Source organism: Athalia rosae, chromosome 3 (assembly GCF_917208135.1).
Source record: "Athalia rosae chromosome 3, iyAthRosa1.1, whole genome shotgun sequence".
Lineage (NCBI taxonomy): Eukaryota > Metazoa > Arthropoda > Insecta > Hymenoptera > Athaliidae > Athalia > Athalia rosae.
The window spans coordinates 7,208,733-7,225,468 of record NC_064028.1 but is presented as its reverse complement, the minus strand read 5'-3'; the positions used below and the strand labels follow the sequence as shown (position 1 = coordinate 7,225,468).

At 37.8% G+C, this 16,736-nt stretch overlaps 3 protein-coding genes and 1 long non-coding RNA gene across 16 annotated transcripts in view; 2 read left to right on the top strand and 2 right to left on the bottom strand.

The window, feature by feature from the left end:
• Positions 1-4,126, top strand: part of LOC105689960 (trafficking kinesin-binding protein milt) — a 44,800-nt gene extending 40,674 nt beyond the window's left edge. For all 9 annotated transcript variants that reach the window (XM_012407364.4, XM_012407368.4, XM_012407369.4 and 6 more), the window contains one exon: positions 20-4,126. In XM_012407364.4, coding sequence (XP_012262787.2) covers positions 20-1,478 — 1,459 coding nt within the window. In that variant the 3' untranslated portion in view covers positions 1,479-4,126. The remainder of the gene's footprint in view (positions 1-19) is intronic.
• Position 4,127: 1 nt separating this feature from the next.
• Positions 4,128-5,578, bottom strand: LOC105689963 (peptidoglycan-recognition protein 2-like). The gene is made up of 4 exons (XM_012407375.4): positions 5,422-5,578; positions 5,127-5,343; positions 4,640-4,758; positions 4,128-4,454 (listed from the first exon to the last, which is right to left on the bottom strand). The coding sequence occupies exons 1-4, from the start codon at positions 5,486-5,488 to the stop codon at positions 4,270-4,272; spliced, it is 588 nt and encodes a 195-aa protein (XP_012262798.2). The 5' UTR covers positions 5,489-5,578; the 3' UTR covers positions 4,128-4,269.
• LOC125500316 lies at positions 4,461-6,514 on the top strand. Its single transcript, XR_007277636.1, has 2 exons — positions 4,461-4,843; positions 6,166-6,514. It is a non-coding gene; the product is annotated as an uncharacterized LOC125500316 (long non-coding RNA).
• A 4,308-nt stretch (positions 6,515-10,822) lies between these two features.
• Positions 10,823-16,736, bottom strand: part of LOC105687718 — a 136,346-nt gene continuing 130,432 nt past the window's right edge. For all 5 annotated transcript variants that reach the window (XM_025746103.2, XM_048652427.1, XM_048652428.1 and 2 more), the window contains 8 exons: positions 15,864-15,965; positions 15,697-15,768; positions 15,461-15,596; positions 14,803-14,954; positions 14,381-14,536; positions 14,143-14,277; positions 13,857-14,030; positions 10,823-13,775 (listed from right to left, as the gene is read on the bottom strand). In XM_025746103.2, coding sequence (XP_025601888.2) covers positions 13,860-14,030; positions 14,143-14,277; positions 14,381-14,536; positions 14,803-14,954; positions 15,461-15,596; positions 15,697-15,768; positions 15,864-15,965 — 924 coding nt within the window. In that variant the 3' untranslated portion in view covers positions 10,823-13,775; positions 13,857-13,859. The remainder of the gene's footprint in view (positions 13,776-13,856; positions 14,031-14,142; positions 14,278-14,380; positions 14,537-14,802; positions 14,955-15,460; positions 15,597-15,696; positions 15,769-15,863; positions 15,966-16,736) is intronic.

The following is a 16,736-nucleotide window of genomic DNA, read 5'->3' as shown; positions in this document are numbered from 1 at the left end:
CTATTGTCATTTTCGGTAGGGGCCCACAACAAACCGGAGTGCCAGGTGCGCCAGGAGCTGCGGATCTCGAAGCTGCTCTACGTCGTTTAACCCCAGCGGAAGTAACAGCGAGAAGAGCATGCTTGAGCACAGGAGCCGGCTACAACTACGATTACGATGCTGGAATTCAGTCACCGCCTTCGTTTTTGCCATTTGGTTGTCGAACACCTGACAGTATTATGTCGACAGGTAGCAGCGGTAATTTGAGCGGGTTTAGCGGCAACAGTGGAAACGGATGGAGGCTACCGGAAAAATTGCAAATTGTAAAGCCACTCGAAGGCTCACAAACGCTCCACCACTGGTCTCAGCTTGCTACACCGACTCTCGGTGGTTTACTCGATGAAAGACCCGGAGTAAAGACGCGTGGAGGTAGAGCCTTGGAAGATCTTGGGCTCGAAACATTCACTTTAGCTGATCTTGAAGAGGACGAAGAGTATGCCAATCCTGGGAAACTGTTCCAAGACACAGGATCCGTCTATACATTTACAAATAGTACGGTTATGCATCCCGACGATCACACAAGCGTAACAACCAGCGTTGTAGGAAGTCGAATAGCCACAGCACCCAGCAGCGCTCTGAACTCTGGTATGAATACACCGAGAACTATGAGTCGACGCAATTCGACTTCGACTTTCTCAACGACCTTGGGTCTCGCGAAGATGCTCAATGAGAGAGGCATCAAGGCTGTGACGCCATCCTGTGTATCGACACCTAGTGGCGAACGTAACTTCACGCCAACCGCTACCCCCTGCAATAGTCCCGATGGCACTCCACCGCCTTCCAGGTCAAATTCTCCACCGCCTTACAGCAGTCCTTTTAGACTCTTTAGCACTGGAGCTGAACTCTTGAAACGCACTTTTGGTGCAGAAGAACAAATCCAGGTACGCAAGCCGAAACGAACGAAGCCCACGCTTAGTCGTTCAGATAAAAAAGCTTTGACCGGAATTAGACTGGTTGAAAAACTTGAGCGCATAGGGATAGATACAATAATGGCGACTACGGCGAGCTCTACAATTTCACCACTGGCACTTCAAGGAGCTATTTACACCCGACGTTCTATGGATAGTCCGATGGCTCAGTTAACATCGCTCAAGACTTCCATGTCTTCTAGTATTAGCCAAGAAAAGCTTTCATCTGCTTCGTCTTCCTGTTCAGTGGACAGCGATCCCCTTATCAGAAAGCCTCCTTTACCCCCTGGCAAATCAAGAGAAAAGGAAGCTGAGCTTGGTGTTCCCGTTCGCCCAGGATCCGGTGGTTTGAATGTCAGACTCGGCCAATTATCAAGTCGTCAACGACGTTCTGGCGCGGGGGCAACCCGTCCTGACCTTGGCAAGGTGAAGGCAACATCTGCAGCTCCAAACGTTAAAGAATCCGCACCACAGTCAGCATTAGGTACTATAAGCTCACTCCTTTTCGGAAGAAAGGGAGGACTTCTGTAAGCACGTTAGTGATGCTGAACTAATGGCAACGTAGCAGTTTTTATGCAGAGTTCAAATTTTTACTACAACTATCGGAAGCAATTAGTACGGAGAGACTACGTATAGAGATGATTTTTTCCCTCCGTTACATGGCAAGGTGTGAATTTCGAGGTAAGTGATCAAGAAATTTTATTGGCGATATGATATTTTTCAAACTCCGTCACTTCTCTATCCATAGTCAATCTGTGCTACCAAAATGCGAGTTTCAAATATACACCAAACCCATAAGGTACATCAAATCATATTAATTTATTAGATGAAATCAGTAAATACACTCAACCGTGATTTTATATTAGAAAACTTGCTTTTACAGTTGAGAATTCCTAATGTACATACTGAGCAGTATAAATAATTAATAGTTACCTGTATACCTGATTGCTTTCTAGATACATATAATTTGATATACATACTCAGGTGTGTGTATACTGATTAGTGTTACTACATCGGTTGTCATAGTGACGCTCGCTAACGTTAGCCGTAGAGTCAAAGTTATCGTAACAATAGGATAACTCAAACCTCTTACGTAGACGTTTAAATAATTCATCGATTAATAACTGTTATCCATAAATAGAGAAGCTGATCAAGCTCAAAAATATTATGCTAAGTGAATTACTGCAACCATATTTACCGAGCAATGTAGTCTTCGGGCTTCACCTAGCTACAGATACGATTGTCAATACCGATGATCAAGGGTAGGAGAAAGGAAGAAATCAGACTCGCAGTTATGAGGTAGAAAGAAATTTCCCTTATTCTCATACTTCTACTCATGAGCGACTAATCTTTTATCGAAGGCAGGTAGCTCTTCTTTTTCCTAAACGATTACTGCTCGTATGTTTGTTGTATTCAATATTCATTAAGAATTGGTGATTTGTTTCTTCCTCATAATTGTTCTGTGTTGTGGGCTTCAGTAAAAGTAATATGCCGTGGGAAGGTGAGCCATGCACAGAAACAGCAGCAATACGATATGCAAAACGTGCCCGAATATAATAATGTAATTGTACAGTACAGTAGGAAGAAAGTTATTGTATCGTGTGTATATAGATGTGCAGGTGCGATGCACGGAGGTAAAGAAAATGAGAGAGAATGAGACGTTAGTTAGTTGTTATTATCCGCTTATCCCGCGGGTGAAGTCAATGGGAAGCTAGAAAATTCGTAGTAGAATGGGCCCCGAGATTGTTATTTGAGCACAAATTCTTTAAATGAGTCATTTGAACCTGGTGCTAACGTATTTTTAATTATATAGCCACGCACTCTTCTTTGTTTTCTATTTTATTTAATTATATTTGTCTTCGTTATGCGTCGGTAAATTATTTTGCAGTTGTTATTTCACGTTAACTTTTTAATCAACGATGATCATGAAATTTGCTGTTGTCAGTCTTTGGATCTGAAGATTGTGCATTCAGCATTCAATAAAGTGATGGGAATTCAATCAATTATGGTGGCGTTTTTCGTATTTCAGCGAAAGGAATGATATTTATTTGATTAATTCATCCACGTGATATAGTGGGCTCAATGACCACCCGCTTGTTTCATCAAAAATTTTTACTTAAGGACAGACTTGTGATTAAAAAAGTGTGTTTACCTCGATGCCGCCTTGTATATAGACGTACAAATGAATAAACGTTAAGTTGAAGAAAAAAAAAGAATCATGTATATATAACATATATGTAAATGAGAAATTCCTTGTTGCTGTCCTGTGCCGTGAGCTGCTGCTTAGCTTTGTTCGCATCCTTTTGTTAATTTTCCTTTAACGAAGGGCCTATAAGTGAACAGTAATTAATCATGGGAATTATGGTGAGACAATTGATAAACTGGTGTTACTGTAAATAGAAAGATTAGTAGATATTTATAGATTAATTAAGAATTCGACGATGCTGATGTATGACGCTAACGCAGGGAAGGCCTAACCGATTTTTATTCCGCTGCAATAAATTCATGTAGGTCGAAAAATCGTGGTGACGGATCTGCATACTATCTATCATACAATAACGGTGTAATATAATTTATGATAGTTGAATCACTTTATTGGTAGATGAAATTTCGGTCGATAGCTTTCGAGCTTCGTACCAAATAAATTTAACATGTACAATGAACATCAGATTCGTTAATTATAATTCTCTGTCTTTAGCAAATATCAGCCGAAGGATATAAGAAGTTGATTTAAGTTATTTATTTTTTTGCTATCGATGCCTAGTTTGATTGATTAATTCGTATTTTTTACTCATGCCAAGACGCGAGTGTCTGTTTATTCAGCTTTTTCGTCGCTAAATTTTCATTCAAGGTGTGAGCGAAGGTTTTGAGAAGGACTCGGAGGGTGGTAAGTTTTGGCTGTAAAATAACACAGTACAAATTAAACCGCTGAGACAGTTCGTTAATGTTCAGCGCAATCCCCCTCGCCTTAACTTGATAAAATTATGTTTTAGTTAAAACGTTCCTACTATACCTATATTCGTGCAGTTTGTACTCTTACGTTTATATACGTGCATAATTATATTATTGTCGTAATTTGCACCGTAATGACAATGTTACTATCAACATATGTTTTGTGCAGTATATACATATATAATAACACGTACGTACGAATTGAACAATAAATATATTTAAATAATGTTCTTTGATTATTTTGCATTTATTTCATCCTTGTTACAATATCACGTACATACATCATAACACAGAATTACGATGAAGAAATATTGTCGGTCACTCGACCGCTGAAAAATATTTCGATTCCACTCACTCGTTGGAAAAATTTTTAAGGTACAGAGACCCATTCGGGCCAGGATTGAATTTGATTATACAATGCCAAACCCGGACTTATTGTTGCGCCGGCTTGTCGCGCGCCGATTACACGAACGCTTGATCTTAGAACTCCTTTTTCTTTTCCACAAGCAATTAACTTATGAGCTGCATCCATCATACTTTGACTCGCGTTATTATCTGAAATGTATAAATATTTTTCTCACAAAGATATCTCTCAAGGGTCACATAGTTCAAAGCTCTGCCCACATTAGCAGATGTCTGTGATCAAGTCTACGCAGTTTACGGTAATAATAGGCGTTGAATCCATGAACTTCATCGAAACTTAGAAATTGTGGTTTCTCCTGATTATTTGATTAGATTACCTTGATAAGAACCCATAAACGCAATCCCAACAGATTTTTTGTTGTAACCGAGCGTATGGGCTCCTTCACGCGTCCAGCCACTACCCTCGTAAACATTACCATCTCCTCCTATCAGAAACCTAAAATAAATTGACATTCAATGGGTGGACTTCCCGAAGAGCACATGACGAATCGTTGCATCCAACAAACCGGTTTGTGAAACAGGTAAGAAGAATTTTTATTCTATTGACAGTAAAAGAAAACAGAAACAGGTGTCAAAGATATTGGACGGTTTTTCACCGACGACAATTTCGGTCGCTTAGAATAAACAAGTCTCAGAATTTCTTGAAACCAAAAAATAGAAAGAACTTGACCGAAACTCGAAAAATATCCACCTGCATTCAACACTGAATTTATTTTGTTAATCAAGAACAATTTCTTATTTCGGGGTGCTGATTTCCACTTGGGATCAAAACTACTATTGGCAATTAAATGATGAGGTTCTCACGTATATCCTATGTCATGCCAACCATTCCCGGACATGTGTTGAGCTTGAATATCAGCAACAGCCTGAGCGCATTCACTGAACTGGGTACAACTTCTACCTGCTGTATGGTGGATGACCACGTACGGTATTGGTACTATAAGATAATTAACGCTCACCGCTTGCCTCGCTCCCCATTGATTTCTACTGATGATATTTGGACACTGGCTAGTCGTCTCATCTATAAAAAGCGAATATTCGTTAAGACGTGCCTTCATATAACTTCATACTTATTGAAATGCATAAAAAATCCACTCACCTGCGGAAATCTGTGTCACAATGCACAAAATTGATACAAAGCTAAAAATTTCCTTGATTTCCATCATTTGCTTTGTCTTTTACACGCGTATTAACGTTAACGATTGAAAGACACTAGCTAGCTGTTGGTCAGTCGAAGTGATATTGAAAGCGTTCATAGCTGCAAAACCACAAAAACTAGTGGAGGGGACATGACACGCTTTATAAAATTGCGATGACGCCATTGACTTGATACTGTCTATTAATTTTTTTTCGAATTCATGTGTGCGGTGGTAACGGGTAGTTTATAGGAGTAGCGAGAAATACCACGTGGATCACTATGACATTTTTAACGGTACCGTAAAATGAATTACATTATATCAACGTGATATGATTGTTTTATTTGACAATCACTGACGGTGATGACGGTCAATAGATTCACGGAAAGCTAGCGGTACAAAAAATTATCTGAGTTTCCCAGATTTGAGTTTCTCAACGTCTCTACTGTAAGATATGGTATTATACCCATGCGGCCGTTTCTCTGAATTCAAAAATAAATGCCTCATTAGCTTTTGAACATGCGTAAGGATTCGGTGATTTCCCTGATAAAATCCCCGAACGCTTAGCGGGGCAGATTCGTATACTCAGGTGAATTGACCTTCGTATAAACGAGAATCCACCGATGTTGTGTCGAAACTCATCAAGATCTCTCAATTTTTCCAGAGCTGAAATTCAGTTTACTCATGTATTTTCATTTCTGTCCCAGTTTTTGTTTTCCATGGGATAAGTTGAGAGCCTACGAAGCTGCAGCTTGGCCCCAAAATTCTAACAACCTCGAAGCATTTGCAAATATCCAAGAACCATGTGTTCCTGGTGAACTTATGGATAAGGAGTGATATGAATATGCAAATATTAACACATCTTGTATTTTTCTAAGAACAATCAAATTATTGATGTAATGTCGTTTGGAATGAGGGTGTTTTCCATGATATTTTAAAGCGGTAGACACGATACCAAACTTATGTGTAAATATGAATCTACATCATGTCTATTATAATATTGGAATTTGTACTTTTAACGGTTGATTTCATAATAAATATTCACTAGTGCCGATACATCCTTCATCACTGCTTATGATTGTTGAGTTATTATTATTCTCTGCATTATCACTTCCGGTTGCAAAACGCATGCATGCAGATGATAAAGCATGCACGCAACCAGATCATGTCTTGATCGTACGACAAAGATGTACTATTGAATACGAAGGATCGAATGCATGCACGTGATGAGGCATATGGGGCTTCGGACCACCTCCTCGGGTTTCCTGTGTCCCTGATACAAATTTCCACTTTTGGAGAGACTTTGCATTTTCAGGGCCGGTATTCTAGAGCTCTACCTTATCACTTCCGGCTTGTGCGAGGGCATGATTGAACGATTGCATGCACAGGCAGGCATGCAGTTAGTCCTGCGAGGCATCAGTTGCTCTCTTTATAATACTAGGAAGAAATATACAGGATGGAACACATGCACCTGATGAGGCACCAAGTTTCAGGACATCTCCTCAGGTTTCCTGTTCTCCTGAAACCTAGAAAAATTTTCGGGCTAAATTCTAAACTTGAGGACTACTCTTTTTAGGCTGAAAATTATTCTGTTTCTTTTGTATCGACGATTTATTGAATAAATGAATATACAGTCAAGCATATAATAAGTCCTGCATAAAATCAGTCGTTCTCTCTATCATATTAGGAATGAATACAAATGATTCAATGCATGCACATGATGAGGCACATGGGGTCTCGGAACACCTCCTCGGGTTTCCTGTTCTCCTGATACAAATCTCCACTTTTGGAGAAACTTTGCATTTTCAGGGCCGGTATTCTAGAGCTCTACCTTATCACTTCCGGCTTGTGCGAGAGCATGATTGAACGATTGCATGCACAGGCAGGCATGCAGTTAATCCTGCGAAGCATCAGTTGCTCTCTTTATAATACTAGGAAGAAATATACAGGATGGAACACATGCACCTGATGAGGCACCAAGTTTCAGGACATCTCCTCAGGTTTCCTGTTCTCCTGAAACCTAGAAAAATTTTCGGGCTAAATTCTAAACTTGAGGACTACTCTTTTTAGGCTGAAAATTATTCTGTTTCTTTTGTATCGACGATTTATTGAATAAATGAATATACAGTCAAGCATATAATAAGTCCTGCATAAAATCAGTCGTTCTCTCTATCATATTAGGAATGAATACAAATGATTCAATGCATGCACATGATGAGGCACATGGGGTCTCGGAACACCTCCTCGGGTTTCCTGTTCTCCTGATACAAATCTCCACTTTTGGAGAAACTTTGCATTTTCAGGGCCGGTATTCTAGAGCTCTACCTTATCACTTCCGGCTTGTGCGAGAGCATGATTGAACGATTGCATGCACAGGCAGGCATGCAGTTAATCCTGCGAAGCATCAGTTGCTCTTTTTAAAATACTAGGAAGAAATAAACAGGATGGAACGCATGCACCTGATGAGGCACCAAGTTTCGGAATACCTCCTCGGGTTTCCTGTTCTCCTGATACCTAGAAAAATTTTTGGGCTGAATTCTAAACTTGAGGACTACTCTTTTTAGGCTGAAAATTATTCTGTTTCTTTTGTATCGACGATTTATTGAATAAATGAATATACAGTCAAGCATATAATTAGTCCTGCATAAAATCAGTCGTTCTTTCTATCATATTAGGAATGAATACAAATGATTCAATGCATGCACATGATGAGGCACATGGGGTCTCGGAACACCTCCTCGGGTTTCCTGTTCTCCTGATACAAATCTCCACTTTTGGAGAAACTTTGCATTTTCAGGGCCGGTATTCTAGAGTTCTACCTTATCACTTCCGGCTTGTGCGAGGGCATGATTGAACGATTGCATGCACAGGCAGGCATGCAGTTAGTCCTGCGAAGCATCAGTTGCTCTTTTTAAAATACTAGGAGGAAATAAACAGGATGGAACGCATGCACCTGATGAGGCACCAAGTTTCGGAATACCTCCTCGGGTTTCCTGTTCTCCTGATACCTAGAAAAATTTTTGGGCTAAATTCTAAACTTGAGGACTACTCTTTTTAGGCTGAAAATTATTCTGTTTCTTTTGTATCGACGATTTATTGAATAAATGAATATACAGTCAAGCATATAATTAGTCCTGCATAAAATCAGTCGTTCTCTCTATCATATTAGGAATGAATACAATTGATTCAATGCATGCACATGATGAGGCACATGGGGTCTCGGAACACCTCCTCGGGTTTCCTGTTCTCCTGATACAAATCTCCACTTTTGGAGAAACTTTGCATTTTCAGGGCCGGTATTCTAGAGCTCTACCTTATCACTTCCGGCTTGTGCGAGGGCATGATTGAACGATTGCATGCACAGGCAGGCATGCAGTTAGTCCTGCGAAGCATCAGTTGCTCTTTTTAAAATACTAGGAGGAAATAAACAGGATGGAACGCATGCACCTGATGAGGCACCAAGTTTCGGAATACCTCCTCGGGTTTCCTGTTCTCCTGATACCTAGAAAAATTTTTGGGCTAAATTCTAAACTTGAGGACTACTCTTTTTAGGCTGAAAATTATTCTGTTTCTTTTGTATCGACGATTTATTGAATAAATGAATATACAGTCAAGCATATAATTAGTCCTGCATAAAATCAGTCGTTCTCTCTATCATATTAGGAATGAATACAATTGATTCAATGCATGCACATGATGAGGCACATGGGGTCTCGGAACACCTCCTCGGGTTTCCTGTTCTCCTGATACAAATCTCCACTTTTGGAGAAACTTTGCATTTTCAGGGCCGGTATTCTAGAGCTCTACCTTATCACTTCCGGCTTGTGCGAGGGCATGATTGAACGATTGCATGCACAGGCAGGCATGCAGTTAGTCCTGCGAAGCATCAGTTGCTCTTTTTAAAATACTAGGAGGAAATAAACAGGATGGAACGCATGCACCTGATGAGGCACCAAGTTTCGGAATACCTCCTCGGGTTTCCTGTTCTCCTGATACCTAGAAAAATTTTTGGGCTAAATTCTAAACTTGAGGACTACTCTTTTTAGGCTGAAAATTATTCTGTTTCTTTTGTATCGACGATTTATTGAATAAATGAATATACAGTCAAGCATATAATTAGTCCTGCATAAAATCAGTCGTTCTCTCTATCATATTAGGAATGAATACAATTGATTCAATGCATGCACATGATGAGGCACATGGGGTCTCGGAACACCTCCTCGGGTTTCCTGTTCTCCTGATACAAATCTCCACTTTTGGAGAAACTTTGCATTTTCAGGGCCGGTATTCTAGAGCTCTACCTTATCACTTCCGGCTTGTGCGAGGGCATGATTGAACGATTGCATGCACAGGCAGGCATGCAGTTAGTCCTGCGAAGCATCAGTTGTTTTTTTTAAAATACTAGGAGGAAATAAACAGGATGGAACGCATGCACCTGATGAGGCACCAAGTTTCGGATTACCTCCTCGGGTTTCCTGTTCTCCTGATACCTAGAAAAATTTTTGGGCTAAATTCTAAACTTGAGGACTACTCTTTTTAGGCTGAAAATTATTCTGTTTCTTTTGTATCGACGATTTATCGAATAAATGAATATACAGTCAAGCATATAATTAGTCCTGCATAAAATCAGTCGTTCTCTCTATCATATTAGGAATGAATACAATTGATTCAATGCATGCACGTGATGAGGCACATGGGGTCTCGGAACACCTTCTCGGGTTTCCTGTTCTCCTGATACAAATCTCCACTTTTGGAGAAACTTTGCATTTTCAGGGCCGGTATTCTAGAGCTCTACCTTATCACTTCCGGTTTGCGTCAAAGCATGATTGAATAATTGAATTCAAGCAGGCATATGCTTATTGTTAGACCTTCAAGCAACTAGGTAATCTGTCGATCATAGAGCAAGGAAGTAGGATAGGATATACATGCTTATGTCTACAATGATATACCATGCGAAATGAATATTGACAAATCGTTATGCATACTATGGATTTATTTTCATTTCGAAATTCTCTTTTATAATTCATGTGTTACAATAATTCACATCATTTTGTATCGCAAGTAATACTCGATCATCACTCGGATTATTCTAATAGGTACTAAACTCATAGGTCCAGGTATTTCGAATAGTTAACAAATGTGAAAAACAAATTTGTGGTGCACCGACAAGTTTTGTGTCTCTGATTCAAGGTGAAGTTGATTTGTAGGCCGTCCATTGCTTTTCTGAAACACAAGAGCAAGGAAGATAAGAATCATGAACCAACTCAACCACAGCTTTCTTGAACGATCGATTTATCGGCAATTCAACGTTTTAAAATAAAAAAAAGAGATTAGATCCTTCAGGTAATTGTAAGTTTTTTCATATCACCGTTAATATAATCTTTTATTCATTAATTATCATTAACAATGTCATTTTTGTCATCACTATTAATAATAACCCGATGATCTTTTCGTCCATCCATTTCATTTTAATATTAACCGTGTGGTCATTGCCCAGGCAAATTTAGCCGATCGATATTCATAGTACCACAATTGAAAGCGGACAAAAATTTTTCTCCAGCTGTGAAAACATGAAAATATTTTAATTCCTCACGAATTATATAATACTCATAATATAAACCGAGCTTAACTACATAATATATATTTATGTATTTTGTATATGTATCATATAATTTGGATAAGGCTAAAGTGCGGAATATGTATTATCTATCTAAAGATTCTTAACATTTTAATGACTATATATATTTGAATATTATAATTAATATCCTAATCGTCTGTAACTGGCTTCATACGACGTTCGGTGCACGGGATCATTCACATTCTATACAACGCATATACTACATATCATAATCTGAATTTAATTTCACTAATTTCAGTCATACGATTTTGTGATAATTTCTGCATTCATTCGCTGTACTTAACAACATAATCAATAATACACGTATAAGATAGGCGATAATTCGTCTATACATACATATAACGTACGGCCATTTATACGCGTATTAATATTTTGCTAATTAAATAATCGGCAATTAATTATGAGAACCTATTACAATTAACTACAAATACAGTTATTACGTTATGTACATACATACTGTTCTTCGAAAGAATGGACGTATCGGATAAAATTGCAATTTAGCGTGGTCAGACTATCGTCAACTTCTGATATTCAATATCTTTCATCGTCTCGTTCCAATTTTCATTATTCATAATAATCTATAATTTTATTAGGTTTATCTCCTACCCATCTTTTATAATCTCATATCACATTATAATTCTGTTGTTTTTACTTGTGATCGATTCACCACCAGCTATTCTCATAACTTACATTCAAAATACACAAAAAAAATGAAAAATAAAAATACGTTTACGACTTTCCATTTTACCTTTCTTGTTTTACGTCCAAGGATTTCACCTTGGATTGCAAAGTTCTCTCCCCATTAGTTATCGAAATTATACATCGATCAAATAATTTGCAATAAGCCAACGAAATTTTTGAAACTAATAGAACTCAAACTCAAATGAACATCCAAAAAGAACAACAAAAATTAACGAGATGAATCTTGCAGCTTCAATTGCATTATGGAAAAAAAATATTAGGCAAGCAGACGTTCGAACTGGCTACGTACGGAACTATGGATTCCATATAGTTGTACTACGTGCGCGTATTTCAGTAAATAATTCATATTCATTAGTTATTAGGGTAGAGAAATAAGCCGTCGCTATTTATTTTCTTTAAAATACTCGCTTCAGTGCGAAAATATTTTTTTTTCATCCTAACTATTTTATTAATTATTATTATTCATAGGGTATAATAGAGCGATAGTCACGCATTTTCGGTCTTTTTCAGCGTTGTCTATTTTAAATGTATTATTTTTCATCGATATACTACAAGACTTTTTTTCATCATTAATGATTTATTAAAATCAATACGCTGGTAATTTGTTTAATTACACGTTATTCCCTCGGATTATTTCGCGTAGCACTAAAATTGCATAATTCGATATATGTATAATATGACTAGATACGTTATGAATTTTTTTTTCTTTCTCCTTCGCAAACTCGTTAGAGATTTACAGATGTATTTTCATTAGACTATTATGCATAATAATGGGAATATTATATTACATTTATGAATGTATAGATTTACGTGTACATTTTATTTAATATTATTCTTAGTTTTTCTTGTTTTCAACGGTCGCAACTACACATCTTGCGCTGTGATCTATAAATAATAAAATGCATTGTAAACAGTTGGCTATATACATATTTATGTTAGATTTGTTATAATTTTATAGATATATAGCTAAGACTTTATTCTTTTGTAATTTATTTTTGTTAAATTTTATTATTAATAAAAATTCTTTTCTTCTTGATTATTACTATTTTTTGTTTTTCAAGAATAGTAATTATTCCTTAAAAATACTTTAGATGACTTGCAGTTTTTCCTCTTCTAACGTGTTATATCAAATTTAATTTCTTTGTTTTACTATATACATATATAAGTATATAGTATGGTATATAATATACGACATTTTCTGAAAACCTAGCCTACAGACTAGAATAATTTATATTCAATAGATTGTAAATTTAACTACGTTAACAAGGTATTTTAAATACCGGTTTCAACTAGAGAATATATATCAACGCTTTTACAACCTCAACAGTATGAAAACACGTACATTACACATTACGTTATACAGTTATCGCTACAACTAGATAAACATCGTCGGTTAATCGATTATTTAATCAATTAATTAATTATCATCTGGCAATATGGTTCTAGAGAATTTACTCCCCTTTGCTATTGCGAAAATAAAGATTAGATTTCGGTTCGGATTAGTAATTTTACGAAATCCAAGTCAAGGAATGATACTCGTATTTTCTTTCTTCTTTTCATGTTTGAGAAAGAGAAAAAAAATCTGATCGAAATTTTCAACTCTCTGCACCGTAAGTCGGGTGAAATCATTTCTTTTTGGTTTAAGAAATTTTTGTTTCTCCCATTTGGCATTATCGACGATTATTGCTATTGTATATATAATACATAATCGTCACTACAATTTTTTTTTTTCGACAGACAAAAAATTATTGGGCGAGTAAAAATATAACAATTATGTATAATACATAATATTCTATTACTATATTACAAATCGATTAAGTTGATTTTTGTTTTTTTTTTCACTTTTTATGGTTCATTTTTAATAATTTATAAATTATATATATTATTAACTAGTTGTATATCACACTAGGATCCCCTATAACGACAAGATGCGATTCTCGGGGTGAGATACTGACTCTGGGTTCCGCCAGCAGAACCCTGAAATACAACGAAATTTGAAAAATGTATAATATTCAATTTACAACATAAACTAAACATCATTGAATTAAAAATACCCACCTGTCATTGCTTGACGGCCGTGTACCTGGCCAGCTTGAGCTGCACCGGGTTAGATACTTTCACATGAAGAGCAATGTCTTCGACAGGAGCTTCCCGGACGTCCTGACCACCGACGGCGACCACTCGATCACCTTTCATAATTTTACCAGACTCGAGAGCACTTCCTCCGGCCAACTGATTGTCCAGCGAAAAAAAGTACAACGAATACGTTAGATAGGTATACGGTGAGGTAAAATGAATTTTCCTCAAATAGTTTCTGAATTTTGTTCGAATTTTCAATCCTCACCATGTCCGATACGTAGGCCCCTTTTCCGCTCTTAAATCCTGTCAGACATAGTCCGACTCCTTTACCTGACTTTTTCGGAAGTTCGACATCGAATTCGTCTGGAGGTTTCTCTTCCCTCAATACGATCATGTGTATCTGTCGTAATCAGATAGTGTGAGATATCTATTTCAATCTGATCGTGCGGCTATAAATCGGTCGCCAATGTTAAGATAGATGATTAATAAATTATTGTACCGACCGTGCTGCTGGCTTTGAGAATCGCTTCGTGAGCCTTTGCGTGTTCTATCGCCTTGAAACTCTCGTGACACATCTCTATAATCTGATCTCCGGGTTTTAATCGGCCATCTTTAGCTGCGGCGCCTTCGGGGAATACCTCAATGATCACGATACCGCCCTGGAAATAAAATTCGTCAGTTATTACCCGGTATAACAATACATAACAACAATAATAGCACCGATAATTTATCCGAGTCAAGGACTGCCATTTTGATAAACTCGCAAATCTAATTTTGTGCGTTCGTCTTTGTGCCTTGTGAATTATATCGAACTGAAATTGAACCAATGAATAAATTGAGGTGGCAAAGAAGATTGCGGTATTTCTTCTTGTTGTTTTTTCTTTTGCTTTTTATTCTCTAAAATTGTTGTTTCTTTCTTTCGTACCAGAGGTGTGCCTGTGCCCCCAGCTATACTGAGGCCAATCCCCTTATCCTTATCCTTAGGGAATTCGATTGTTGTTTCTCTTCCCACGGATATTTCGCAGTCCTTCGGATCCTTCGGTGGTTCGGGTTCTTTCGGTTTCTCAGGTTCTTTAGCTGAGTGGAAAAATAGGTGAAATTGAAAGTAATTTGTATTCGTAATTATTATAAAACGAACCACTCCCATGGTCGTTCTACGCGTGAAAATAGTTTTTCACATACGTTCAATAAAATTGAAGTTCAAGTATATTATCTGATTCCCTTTATTAAACTTTTCACTTCTTTTTTCCTTTTTTCTCATCTTCTATTCTTTCATTCGGCTCTCTCTAATTAATATCCGCACCGCCTCCTACACGACTTCGTCATATGCTCTTAACAACGCGCGCGTCATGAATCATGATCGTTGACAATGATTATCCCGCGTGTCATAATATCGCCCGCGGTTGAAGGGTAACAAGCTAAAAAACAGGTTCGTCCATTAACGAAAAAAGTATCTTTTAAGCGACAAATATATTTGACACGGTCAACGATTCTGAAATTCAGTAGATTCGGACGAAGATGAATTTATAATACGCTGCTTTTTCGCACGTTTAAATTTTTCGATAAAATTCCGATGCACTTACGTTTGGATGGATCTCCGTTTGCGGCTGGATCTATACCCTTGGCTCTGTCCTCTTCTTCTTTCGCTACCTTACTCTGGTTCGGATTGCAGACCGTCAGCGTCACAACGCCTTCCGTTTTTTTCAACAATCCGGTCGCCTGAGAATTTGACGGACGAATTTTTTTTCACCAATTTATTCGTGAATACCGATTTCGGAATGAATGAAACCTGACAAAGTGAATCCGATTGAAAACTCACCTCGTCGTAGCTCGACCCGAGTAAGCAGTCCAGATTGACCGCAAGGATCATGTCACCGACTTGAAGTCCGGCCTGCGGAGATAATGAAAGATATATTGTGATATCGGCGTAATTACCGCGGCGGTACGTTCGATCAATGAGTATTGAATTGACGGAATAATTTATACCTGTTCCGCGGCACTTCCTTCCTGGATATCGGACACGAATATTCCTTGGCCAACCTCCGCGTGCTTCCCTTCTATTATCATGATCCCCAAGCCATACTGACCCTGCGTAAAATCAGAATGATCGCAATGTAACGTCCGATAAATTATACCAGGCAATTGACGAAGTGGAACAAAATAAAAAAAAATGCATAGAAAAATTTCTCTCCAGACAATCGAGAATTTCGAATATCCTTGTTTACAAAAATTCGAGTCGAGTTTCGTTTTATAGATGTACGAGGAAAATCCGTACGCATAAATTCAGCGTCGTTTTCTTCTACTTATTGCGTTTGATTAAGGAACGCCGCACATTCGCAATTATTTCTTTTTTTTCCATTCAAAGCGGATCCTTAGTTCGAGGGATTAATTTATATCTATCGTATAATGATATATGACGCGATGTGTAGCCATATTATATCTGATATATCCTATGTGGGCATACAATTCGTATACAGGATACAAAGGAAAAGTAAATCTTGGAGCAGGTCATGGCCAATCCGGTACGATCGTGGCCAATAGCTAAACCCGATGGAACCATTATGACGCACATAACATAACTGTGTGGGTATATAATTATGTTTTATATAAAGATCAATATATATCAGTTCAGGTTTTGATCGTTGTACTTTTATTTCGCTGCACATATACGTATGAAAAGAGGACGTCATTCGCGCGCTGCAGTTTTAGGTGTCATCGAGATAAGATCCTAGCTTTAAATTCAGCGACGCATAATAATGAGCAGAAGAAAAAAAAGTTAGCTACGTTTGAAGAGGTCCAGACACACTCGGAGTGGCATATCTCGCGTCTCGAATTTCGGAAACAGTGGATGACGTGGAA

What these genes read in the sequence shown, in the direction of transcription:
- LOC105689963 (XM_012407375.4), bottom strand. Translation starts at nt 5,488, where the DNA reads ATGATGGAAATCAAGGAAATTTTTAGCTTTGTATCAATTTTGTGCATT. An exon ending in TGTGACACAGATTTCCGCAG is followed by an intron (nt 5,344 to 5,421) that starts GTGAGTGGATTT and finishes CGCTTTTTATAG; the next exon opens with ATGAGACGACTAGCCAGTGT. An exon ending in TGGCATGACATAGGATATAC is followed by an intron (nt 4,759 to 5,126) that starts GTGAGAACCTCA and finishes AATTTATTTTAG; the next exon opens with GTTTCTGATAGGAGGAGATG.